At 41.9% G+C, this 12,635-nt stretch overlaps 1 protein-coding gene across 19 annotated transcripts in view; it reads right to left on the reverse strand.

Moving 5' to 3' along the window:
• Window positions 1-12,635, reverse strand: part of MAST4 (microtubule associated serine/threonine kinase family member 4) — a 522,072-nt gene that overhangs the window by 134,963 nt on the left and 374,474 nt on the right. Inside the window, exon 1 of one of the 19 annotated variants that reach the window (XM_079794443.1) lies at window positions 4,452-4,556. The exons of 16 other annotated variants lie outside the window; for them this stretch is intronic. In XM_079794443.1, the coding sequence (XP_079650569.1) occupies window positions 4,452-4,489 (38 nt within the window). In that variant the 5' untranslated portion in view covers window positions 4,490-4,556. Of the gene's footprint in view, window positions 1-4,451; window positions 4,557-12,635 lie in introns of those variants that run through there. 2 more of the 19 variants (XM_079794430.1, XM_079794429.1) reach the window with 2 other exon arrangements.

Below are 12,635 nucleotides of genomic sequence, written 5' to 3' on the forward strand. Positions count from 1 at the left end.
GGAGCCTACAGGAGGGAACTGTTCAATGAGACCCTCTCACATAGATGTTTCTCTCTCCCCCTCTCCCTTCCTCTCTCTTTAAAATCAATAATGAAAACATTTAAAAATAAAAATAAAGGATGTGGCACTTGTCCTTCAGGAACTTTAGCAGAATTGGAGGCAACACACAGACAACTAATTACCCTCTGATCTGAAATGCCACTTGACTCTGAAAAGAAACTACAGGGGTAATGGGTAGAGTTCAGTGCCTGAAACTCAAGGAGAATAAGCAATAAATATGTGTGTGAACCTTATTCAAGGTTCTCATTCCTTTTATTCTCCTTGAGAGATCAAAGGTTTATTTTCACCAGTGTTGTCCTCATTTGGAACCTGAAAACCAGGTTCCAAGTTCATCCAGGTTCCAAGTTGTTTACCAGCTTGAAACTTTGGTACCTAAACATTAATTTCCTCATCTTACAATAAGGAGGTTCAACTAGACGTTTCTGAAAGTCTCTTCCAAGTTAAGCCTTCTATGAATCAGTTTTTAACCCATGATTCTGTATGCCCAATGTTCAAAAATAATATTCTGGATGAAACTTAGATGCCACATATCTTAATACACAACAAAGCGTTTTTTAAATCCTTAGAGTAAGAAGACGGTTCAACTATTAAAACTAGCTCCCTTAAAAAGCAGAAAGTATCACCTAGAGAGCTGCACATTATTTATGAAAATTAAATGATTTTTCCCAAAGGACACCGGGGAAAGGAAGATGTGGAGCAGATGGATTCATTGTTCCCCAATGGAGAAAAAAAACATTTCTACACCTTGCAAAAATATATTAATTGGCCCGCCATCTGGCAAACCTGCTCACACACATAAGGGACAAAGTTTAGATCTTGAGGTTTAACATTTAAACCTGTGGGGAGATGGTAATTGGAATCTGAGTTAGCAATAGTATTTTTAAAGGGAACCTTTCAAGAGCGATCTGAATACAGGTGGGTGGAGAAAAACAAGGCCTAGAGTGTGAGACCATCCAAGGCGACATCACTGGTGCCAATGGCCTCGCCCTCAATGCTAACCAGTGAGCTGGCTGTGGCCACTCCCATGGCAGGTGAGGTCATGCATTGGCTCAGTGGCTCTGAGCACAGGTGTGAATGCTTCCCCACAACTTTGCAGGTAAACGTTCTATACCTTCTTGTACATTACAGATAGTTTTCAAATTTTCTGGAAATTGTACTATTGTAAAGCTGGGTATTTAAAGAATCTCTTTAAGGAGAAAAAGCAGCTTATAAAACAGGAGGTACAATAAAGTATGAGTTTTGTGCATACAGGTGCCCAGAAAAAAACCTTGGTAGGATAACTCCACATTTTTAATAGTGGTTATGCTTGAGTACTAGACTTTGGGGTATTTTTTTTTCCTTTATGGTGGTTATATTTTCTCCATTCTTGAGCATGTGTTAAGGTTAATTTTATTTTAAAAGCGATCTACATTTCACTGAAATTAAAATATAATAAAAATAGTGGAAAGTCATGATAAATTATTTTTACGAAGTGCCCTGGCCAGTGTTGCTCAGTGATTAGAGAGCTGACGCACGCACCGAAGGGTCTTGGGTTTGATTCTGTCAAGGGCCTGTACCTGGGTTGCAGGTTTGATCTCCAGCCCCTGTTGGGGCACGTGGGGAGGCAACCAATCCATGTGTCTCTCTCACATCGCTGTTTCTCCCTCCCTCCCTCCCACTCTCTCTGGAAATCAATGGGGAAAATATCCTTGGGTGAGGATTAACAACAACAACAAATTATTTTATAAAGCAAATAAGGTATCGTGCATTTATCTTTCGTGAAACGCATGTTTTCTTCTGTCTTCACTTGCATTAAAAAACTCCAAGATTCCTTCCAGAGCTATATATTCATTTTCCAACAACCATAACCTATGTTTTCAACTCTGTCTTCCAAATCGTCCACTTCACCCAGTTTCCTTCACCAATAAACAACTCCAAATTATTTTTAACAATTTTCTGCTAGTCAAACTTGTTGATTTGTTGTCTTATAACTTCTTCACCTATGTAGCATCAAAGGGGCTATTATATATTAACAGTGGGCCACACAATTTATGTAGTTTCTGCTTTTCTTTCAAATATCTTAGTTGGATGCATTTCCCTGGTACCCACTTGACATTATTAACCATGTAATCAAACTATGTGTTAATCATCTTCCTAATCAAACTGTTTTTTAAAAAGGATGAACACAGTGTAACAAAGTATCCTAGCTGGGATCCTGGGATTGAAAAAGGACATTAGATAAAAAATCAAATCTTAATGAATATGGAACTATTTTTTTAAAAAAGGGGGGGAGCAGGAGTGAGCAAAATAAAACATTATTCTAATCTTATATTAGCATTATCAAACAATTAAAAACACCTGAAACTTTTTGAGGTGATACAAATATTCTGTATCTTAATTGTAATGATAGTCATATGACTGTATTTGCCAAAATTCACAAGACTGCACACCTAAAAAGGAAGGTTTCACTGTGTATGTAAATTGTATCTCATTAACTATATTTAGAAAATAAAACAGACCTAGCTGCCTGGACTTCCTTTTAATAATGTGAGTAAACAGAAGTGATAAACCCTCATTAGCAGGAATGTGAAGAAGTCTGGGGCCTGGATTAGTGGCCACAAAAAACACCTCTTTAGCATTTAAAAAGCACCTGGAAGGAAGAATTCTTTCACTTTAGCAAGCAGCTCACATATTGTACCACTAGGAGCTAAGAGATGGCCTGTGAAGGGTCTCTGTAGAGTAGGGAATTCTGAACACAATGCTTGTGCCATTTTGCATATTGTATATTGTGTATACTTGCTTCTCATGCAATTGTTTTGTGCATAACAAAGCAATTATTTCTTAGTTCTCGACAATGATTTTCCCAAAGGAAAAGATATATTTAAGTAAGTGCCACCAACTCACCCCTTTAAAAACTTAGTTAACATTAACATGACTCAACAGGAATTATTATATTTTTAAAAGGTAAAGAAGGAGCCTGTAAGTAATTCATCTCTAAAATCTCCCAACAGACCTTTTCTGGCAATCACACTACAATGCCATCTAAGATGCAAGAACTTTTAGCCCTTCTATGAAATGACCTGCATGCACTATTACAAGATCAGGGTTTTGAGATGTGTGCATCATATATACCCTCATGTGAATGCACAGGATTTTATATTAAACACAGGGAAATCTCAGAAAAATATGTGTGTGTGCTGAGGGGTGCTATTCATTCAGAAGGCCTGTAAGATAGCAGCTGTTCAGAGCTCCACTGTAAGTAAAACCTCAATTTTAAAAGCACAAGCCCACTCAAATACTACTATAAATTGTGATGCTTTAAGATGAGAAAATTATAGGAGAAAACATATGCAATTTCCATTAATGGGAAAGAGAATCAGCAGGTGGCAACTTTAAAACAAAATAAATCCAATTCTATTTGTCACCCTCTTTCCTCAGACCGTGGGGACATTTCTATAGCAAAGGTAAAATTTACCTTTGAATTGCCAGGAGGCTACTATACTATAAAAATTAAGAGACTAAAATCTTACTTTACAAATATGACTTTTAATAATTAGAATATTGTTGGAGCTCTATTTCCTTTGGAGACAGGATTCTAAAGTTTTTATCCAGGTTTACCACTTACTACTAGTGAGATATGGAGACAATTAATTTTTCCGTGCCTCAGTTTTTTCCATCGGTATCACAGATACTATAGATAGGAGTAAATGAGGCAACATACACCAAACTGCCTCAATAGATATTGTCCTTCTACCTCCTCTTCTGCTGATATTGGTAGAATTACCGGCTATTACACATTATTGTAATTCTGTCTACGATGCTTTCTAAACCTATTAGACTGAGCTACTTGAAGAAAAGGATCATGCCATACATATCTTTCTTGCCCAGGTGATAATCATAGCTCTGGTCACATAAAAGGTACTTGATAAATATTTGGTACGTAAATGAATAAATGAGATGATTCAATAAATTCCCAGACCTTGTCCACACAAGTCAAACATAGTCAAACTAGGTCATTAGGCTACCAGGTTTCAGAAGGTGATTCAGGTTCCACCACACACCACAAAGCAGGAAAAGAGTCACACAGAGATGTGTCACTCATATATAAGCCCCTTCAAGGATCTTTCATCAAGTTCCCCTGTTTCTGAAATTAAACCCACAGATCTTGGCTGATGGTTTCTCTACATTTTGGCCCAGTTTGTAATCATCTGATTCCCCTTCAGTGCCTGTAAGGCAGCCAAAGAAAAGGAACTGGAAGAGGAGCTACCTGGCCTTCAGGACTGGGGGGCCAGCCCCTCCCAATCCAATCCCTAAGGCATCTTAAGAAATGCTACGAAGTGAAGGCAAAACCAAACAAAACCAAAATCATTGCAGTCCCATAGGCCTTAACAGAGAGTTTAAGATATACACACCTGGAACTTCCCAACAAAATCCATAAATGCTGGGCCATGAATCCCTTCCAAACATGTTAGTTTCTTAGGAAAGAGATTTGAAATCAAACCTGTTAAGGGGCTGAAGAAGCAGCTACAAGCCACTGCCTGCTGGACACACCTAAAAGAATGGAAGGTTTGAAAGGCGAAGCTTATTTCCTCTGCTCCAGGCTGGGCACGCCGCTCACATGGGAACTAGAAAACTGGCTTAAAATGAGAACTATAATCTTTCTGGAACAATGGGTCATGACGAGCTTCCTTGAGGCCAAAGTAAGTGTTTAGAAGTGACCTCTGCTAACTGAAAGAAAGAGTAAAGGGCACATATATTTACTCTGGCTTGAACACAACATTTTTGAATATGTCTCTCAGTGCCAAAAGTCAGACCCTTTTCTTCATGGATTTTGAACCTGGCACCCATTCCATGGAATGTTTGCATTTCCTAGGAATGGCATAAAAAAGCTGCTTCATGTGAATATCTAACCAGCTCAATTATCTGTACTTTTTGACCTCCAAAAGGTTTGCTGTGAGATGGTAGACTGATTGTAAGGTTAATACTCAAAAGGTAAAACAAAACAAATCACAATTTCTCTTTTCTAAAGAGTTTCCTTTAAGAAGCCATCAAATGATAACTTATCAATCACAACTGCAAAGAAAACTGAAGTCTACCTCTCACAAGGGCGTCTTGACAATCAATGGCTGTGCTAGTCAAATGACATAAAAGATACTAAGATCCGAGAACTGGACTGAGGAGAGCAGAGCTCGGATCTTGTGCCTGATTCCTATGGTAAGAAGGCTTTTCAAAACCACTACTAACTTTTCACCTTACAAGTCCTAGATTTCCAAGGCTAACTTATCTGAAATTGACAGAAGGAAGACATGTATTGAGAAAGACTGCCACGTACAAAGTTCACATAGTAAAAATATGGCAACTCTTATTCCTTACCAACTTTGTGGTACAAACACCTAACCCCAGACATCAAGTCCTAAAACATGCAGGGAATTATAATTCATAAGCATAAAGCTCATTTTGCAGAATGCATACCAGGAACTAGGACTTAAAGCACCCTGAACTATCCAATACTCTACCTGCCCCCACCACTGGCCACTATGGCCATTTGAGATGAAAGATTTTTAAAAATTCCTTTGCTAAAGGATCTATCATTTGTGAAAAATGTAAATTCATATTCATCCTTTCATCCTGCCGAGTCTGGTGAGTGTGACCATCAGCTACTAGTATTTTGCCACCTGCCTGCCCTTTGGAGTGGTTGAGCAGGCACAGGTCAATTTTACAATGGACTAATTTTTGGATTAGCAAATAATTTGTGTTAATTGAATGGGTACTAGAATAGAGAATGACAAATGGATAAAACTAATCCTCGCATGCAAAAAAAAAAAATCTATCCGACAGGGTTTCAGCATTCCCAGTGCTAGGTGCCTACCCTAGGTAATATACTTGGAAGTCTTTGATTCTGTATCAAAAATCTTGAGATAAGCCAAGTGAAAGTAGTATTTTTACAGGAATTATATCTCGAGTTCCAAGATCAACAAGCCATTCCAGATCAGATGTAAGAAATAACATTACATAATAGTCACTTAATAGCTATTGTTTTATGGTAACAAAGGTTTCATTTACCATATTTCCTAGAGTACTTTATTCAGCGGCAGTTTTTCCCATGACAAACATACTATTTTCCCTTAACCCCTCCATACATCTGTAAAAGGAATACATGTATAATTATAAATTCTAATTTAAAGATACCCATCATATAACATTTTAAAAGATAGGACTATGAAAGGGAGATAGGTGATTTTTATGCAAGCTACAGACTCAGTGATTTTCTTTAGATTGAGTAGCTAAGAAACCTGGCAGTGGCTAGAGAATATTCTAATAGAGACTCCCGAGAGAGAAATGCGGTAAGGTCAAAGTCGGGGTCCTGAGACATCAACATGCACTTGCAATGTTTAAAATTAGAATAAAGCACAGCAAAGGCAGCTTCAGCAACTCCTCATTCATCAGGCAAAAGGAGCCTGGTGGCTGGCATCAGATTTCTTCCCTCTCTGATCCTATGACCCTAGGAGACCCCAGCAGGTTTCGCTAGTTCTTCTTCACCCAGGTGATTCGCTCAGAACCTAATACATTGCCCTCCCAAAGATACCCGCGATTGGAACTTCCTGTCCGGTTTGAAAGTTTCCAGGGACATGGAGCTTGTTCTCACCTGCTAAGAGCTAAAAGCTTATTTGAGAACTTCAGAACGCACATGGTGGTGGCCTCCCGTATGTCAAGCTCTGGACTTTGCCCTTACTTTTGCCTGCAACTACCATTTCCTAAGAGACCCCCAACTCTAACAAATGTAAAACCACGAAATCAGAGGGATGGAGAAAGTCCCAGGGTTCTACAATAAAGCAAGCAACGGAGGCCACCTTAAGATAAGAGATAAACATTAATGATGGTCTGTTCTTCTGACCAATCTATTTTACCTTCAAAAGCAGATCAAAGCCTAAATTCCCTCCTTGGGCCTTTTCTCTTTAAAACAAAACAACATGATGCTTCAGTTTGATATTGGCATAATTACCTCCTCTAATAAGCATGTCCAATAGCCATTAGTGTAGCTAAAACTCCCACAGGTCCTCTCATTCTGTTAGTCAGGTTTAAGGTCAACATTTTCAGAATTTACAGCCAAGTTCACCAGGGAGCTTTCCTAATTACCAAGGTAGAGAAAAGGAGAACAAAGCGCCAGGACTGCAAGTATTATCAGCCATGTGAACTCTTACTTAGAGATCTCTGGTTACACCATGTGCCCCTTATCACAAAAACCAAATTTGCTACTCCACAGCCAGGACTTCCACTGCTCCAGAGTGACTTCGCTTTTAATAAATGTTATTACTCACACCCTGTGCCTACTACTTTCATCCGGGTAACCCCGGACCATTTTAATATCTTGTCTCGACAACTTAACTTTCAAAGGGATTACTCAGTTACCATGATGTCACTCCCAAATGACTAGGCTGCAGGTAGTAAAGATAGCTCAGATTAAATAGCTTGGTGGGTGCTCACCCACACTGGAGATGGGTGTGTTTGGGGGAAGTGGGGGTTCGGGGCCTCCGGTCTTAATGTCCCTGAGACACCAGCCTATTTCCTCTTCAACCAACACCAGAAAGAATCTCCCAAATTATTCAGAACGAGTCCTACGCCGAGCTTCCCCTCCATCCTCACACAGGGGCTCAAACGACTTCTCACTGCCAACACCTGTCAGTTTCAGTCCAGAGGCAGATGGTTCCCCTGTTTCAAAGGCATTACTTAGGCTTCTGATACCAGGACAGATGTGTAAAGAGAAGCAAGCAAAGCCATAAAAGCATATAATGTCCGACCCCCTCACTGTGAACTCACTGACAGCACCCCCCCCGCCCCAAGTATTGACCAATTAGAGCAATGAATAGCCCAGGCCTGCCATGGGGCATGTGAGATGTATTTCACAAACTCTTGAAATCTACTTTATGCACTCTCACCTCTCTCTCTCCATCTCTCTATTTATCATTATCTCTCATTCCTCCTCCCTCCCTTTCTGCCTCCCTTGTCCCCATTAAAGACCTACATAGTCAAGGGGCAAAACAAACCATCCGTAATCTCTTGTAAGCTGCATGGTACAGGCTAAAAGCAACATTTTCAAAATGTGCACGTGCCTGCTCGGGTCCTTTGTATCTGAGCTTTAATAGTTTGCGGTGCACAGAGTCTGCGAAGACAAACTGCTCTGGAGTGGGCCGGGCTGTGACACAAGGATTAAAGGGCGAGCCCGTGGAAAGTACAGTCCAGGGCATGAAAAAAGGAAAAGGATGAAAGGAACTGCATGAGACAGGCCTGGGCAAAGCAAGGAGTGGGAGCAAATGGGCACAGAGCCTCCGGGAGGGGCTGAGCCTGCAGGTCAGGCGTGGAGGGGATGAGAGGAGGCGCAGCGAGGGCCACAGGCTTCAGCCACCTGTGGAAGAAAGAGGCTGGAGGGGCAGGCAGGGTACACTGCCCGGGCTGGGGAGGAGACAGAGTGGCGGTGGGTGGAGGCTAGAGAAGCTCAGAGGCAGGGCTTTAGAGAAAGAGAAACTTCGACCGTAAACACATGAGAAAGCAGATACTCATCAGGCTGTGGAAACAACTGGAGCTTCCAGACAGGAGGTGAGGAGGAACCTGTCAGAGCCCATTTGGGCGGTGAAGCAAGTGAGCAGCAGTGAGTAAGGGGATATGATTCAGGGAAGAGGGCTGCCCGGCCAGCTGTGAATACGCAGAGGCCGTGGGACACAATGACGTGTCAGTGCTGCATTTAACTACCCACAGAGAGTGGTCACCAGCCGCGGTCTCCAGTTCCGCACTTCACTCCTGTTTTCTGGCTCGGTACCTCCCCACGCCCACCCCATCGCTGCTGCTGAAGTCATCACGACTTCCCAGTTGTCAGATACGGTGCCTGTGTTCATCTCCCTGTGGAGTGAGTGCTGACAGTTCTCCCCTTGGACTCCCTGTGAGAACACTCCGCTGGCTTCCTTCCTTTCAACAGGACTCTCCTCCCAGTCACCTTTCGGTGCCGACCTGCATCTCCACCCATTCCTTAAGTGGGGCACCTCCAGTTCTCCCACAGATTAATGTGACGGGTGTCTCAGACAGTCCTAATGATGACTCCCAAGTCTATTATTTCTGGTCCAGCCTCCCGAGTGCCCTGGACCTACACATCCAACTGCCTGCCTGGGGCTCTTGCTTTCCTGCCTCAGAGCCTTGCGTATTCTCAGATGCCTGCCCCCAAACTCTTCCCACAGACAGCTCTTTCTCAGCCTCCCAGCTTCCCCTTAAATATTACCTCCTCAAAGGCGTTCCCTGACCACATTATCTAAAGGAGCCTCCCACACTGTTAGTTCTCAGCTCTTACTGCCTTCCAATACTGACCACCACTTGGAAACTGACTTACTTAGATGTTTGTTCATTTGTGCGGCCCCAAGCACTCTGTCTTGTTCATTACTATATCCTTTGCCCAGCACCGGACCTTGGTGCCACAGATGTTAGCTGAGTGAAGGAATCAACACACCATGGTAATCGGCACACAACAGGTGCTCAATGATGTGGATTAACCGAGCTTCTGAGGATGAAAGGGGCCAGTACAAGTTCTTATGTCTTCCCCTTCCCGACATTTACATAGATAGCTGGTTCCTCCATCTCCCCGGTTCCTCAAGTTAAAAACCCCAGGGCCATTGTGAAATCGTTCTTCATTCCTCAGAGCCAATGGCTCATCAACTTCTGTCAATTTTATATCTTTAGTATCTCTCAGAGGCATAATCTCACCATATCCTCTGCTCAGGCCTGCTTAACCCTTTCTATGGGCTACAACAATAACTTATTAACTGGTTTCTAGGTCTCACCCTCCACTCCCAGACTTAAGCTCTCAGTGCGGCTAGACATGGCTCTCTCTCCCAAGGATAAAGGACAAACTCCCACAATACCAAGTGTTTCAACTCTCCTCAGCTTCCTTGGCCACCACACATCTCCTTGTTGCATCAGAGTAACAACATTAATAGTTAGAATTTACTGAGAGTTTTTATATGCCAGTCATTGCATTAGGCATTTGATACCCTATGAACACATTTTAATCTTTACAACAGTCTTATGGGATAAGTAATTTACTTGTCCCTATTTTATAGATGGAGCAACTGAAGTCCAAAGACATTAGCTTACCCATATCATTCAAACCCAGGTGAACTGGCTTGTGCTATGTTATATTACCGCCTCAAACTTCACGCTTCAGTAAGACTGAATTATGCTTCTGGTTCTTTATGCTCCGGCAATATTGTATAGTCCCTTGAACTTCATGTTGCCAAGGCCACCATGCCTTTGTACACACTATTTCTTTTGCCCCTTTGAAAGGCCCAGTTCTTTTCTGATACATTCCAACCTATCCTGTGACCCTGAGGTGTTGCCTTTTCTATGTGGTGTGTCTCCTTGAGACCAAAGTCTGTCTTACCTACTGACCACTCCTGTGGTTTATGTGTACCTTGTAAATACTTCTCTGTAGTCTAGTTTGCAATGATTCATTTGCATATTTTCACTGAAGGCAAGCCTAGGGCTTTCAGCTTTGGGTCACAGAGCCCAGGCACATAACAGATGCTCAAGAAATACGGGTTTAACTGGGCTTTTCATAAACGGGGTGAGTACAAGTTCACTAATACCTGACATGTCAGGTCAGGAGAGAAGTGCTTTTGCCATACTTTTTAAAGACATATATTCACGAGCAAAACAAAAACTTACAAAACAAACACTACAGATGTTACTGAAGAGAAGATGCAGTGTACATAAAAATGCAATACATTCTGACAACTACAGCAGTTAGTTGAAGATCCCTGAATATACCTGCTGTTCATAGCAACTGCTGAGTAATGTGAATTCAGCAAAAAAGAAAAAGAAAAAAAAAAAAAAAAAAACAAGAAAAAAAACTTTTATCCCATGGGTTCTCAGAAACATATATTTGGAAACTTGCTCAAAGTTATTTACTGAGTCACACTGCTCAAAGGCATGGATGAGGGTTTTACTGATTTAGGTCATTGAGGTTTGAAGATTATTCCTTACGCACAATGAGAACATGCAGATTTCTGACCATTAAAATTAAAAATCAAGCATCTCCTAGATTCACCAGACTGTACTTTAGCAAAAGTAAAGGTGAACCTCAAAGGAGCAGCAACATTTAGAAATCAGTGGTAGCCCTTTCTTTATGGTGTGACATAGAGAGATAATAAGGAAAAAAAGCTTGATCCCTTCCCCACAACATTTTGAATCCAGCGGGAAAAGATGTTATAAACATAAGTGGTAACATAAATAAAGCAGGCAAACTCATTTCCATTCTAAGATGTGATGGGTTCTTCAAGTGAATGGGCTATCACGGACCTATGAAATTTACAGTCTCTAAAGCATGCAATTATTACTTCAGTTTAAAATGGTACATTTTGGTTAAAATAATCTATCCATTCAGCCTAGATTTCTGTCCCTCAAAGCAGCAGGTAAATAAATGGCTGCATGGCGACTGCCTTGAGGAAATAAGAGAGGGGGAGAGAAGTACAAAGCCAGTCGTAAAAAAGAAACTGTTTCCAATGGAGCATGTGAGCTTTACAACAAAAACAGCCAAGTCACCAATGTCTGCCAAGGTCAAGACTGAAAATAATGATGGGAACAATGTATCACCTTTGGGACACAGCACAGGAACCCAGGCCTTGCGTTCAAGAGTCTAAGCCTGGGAGTAAGTCTGTAGGCATCTTTTCCCAAGAATCCAGGGAGTTAGTTATAGGCCCAGATAGGGTGCCGAGGTGGAAGAGAGACCTTTAAGTTTTCCTGTGAGAGGACAAGCCAACAAACCAGTGTCATGCTGAACTGGCCAGGCGGAAGCGATGGAGCAAACCAAAGGTCTTCCATGATGGCAATTCCTTCCAAACACAGATTCAAGGGAAGAGTCTGAACCCATCAATCTCTCTCTCCTTTCTAAGGTAAGTGGTACACGCGCATCCTGTCCCTAGAAGCTCTAAGATGCTCATTCAGAGGCTCAAAGCCAGATTACACCCTTTGATAGACACAAGACGCTGACATTAAAGAAAAGGTTAAGATGAAGTCCTCGAAATCAGAATGTTAATCAGAACAAGTCCCTGGGATAAAATATGCAAAATGAATGAAAGTCAGTGCATGTGCAGAAAAGAAGCTAGGCTTGGGCAGGAGAGATATTCCAAGGAATAACGCACATCCACTGAGGGCAAGGGCCAGGCATCCTCCCCTGGACACTGGCATGCCCTCAGGGAAGCTGGAGAAGGAGAGGACACCTTGGGCATGGAAAGGTCCTTTGGAAAGGGCAGCTTTAGGGAATCTGATCAGCCACATAAGGAGCAGGGTTCATGTGGGCCTTGGAGACGAGACAGGATTTAGAGCAGTTAAGGGAGGTCACAGAAGGGGAGAGTCACACTGTAAGCGTATGCTCCATGTCCTTAGGGAAGGTCACCGAGCTGGAATGGATCATTGTATCATAAGGGAATGCAACAGCTACACACACTGCCCTGGGGAAGAGGGCAGCTGCCTGCATCTTTCTGAATCTACACAATAAATATAAAGCAATGCTGGCCTTTGGAGACCAACAATAAGTAGAGATACGTACAGATGAT

Source organism: Cnephaeus nilssonii (genome assembly GCF_951640355.1).
Source record: "Cnephaeus nilssonii genome assembly, chromosome: 2".
In the NCBI taxonomy this organism is placed as follows: Eukaryota; Metazoa; Chordata; class Mammalia; order Chiroptera; family Vespertilionidae; genus Cnephaeus; species Cnephaeus nilssonii.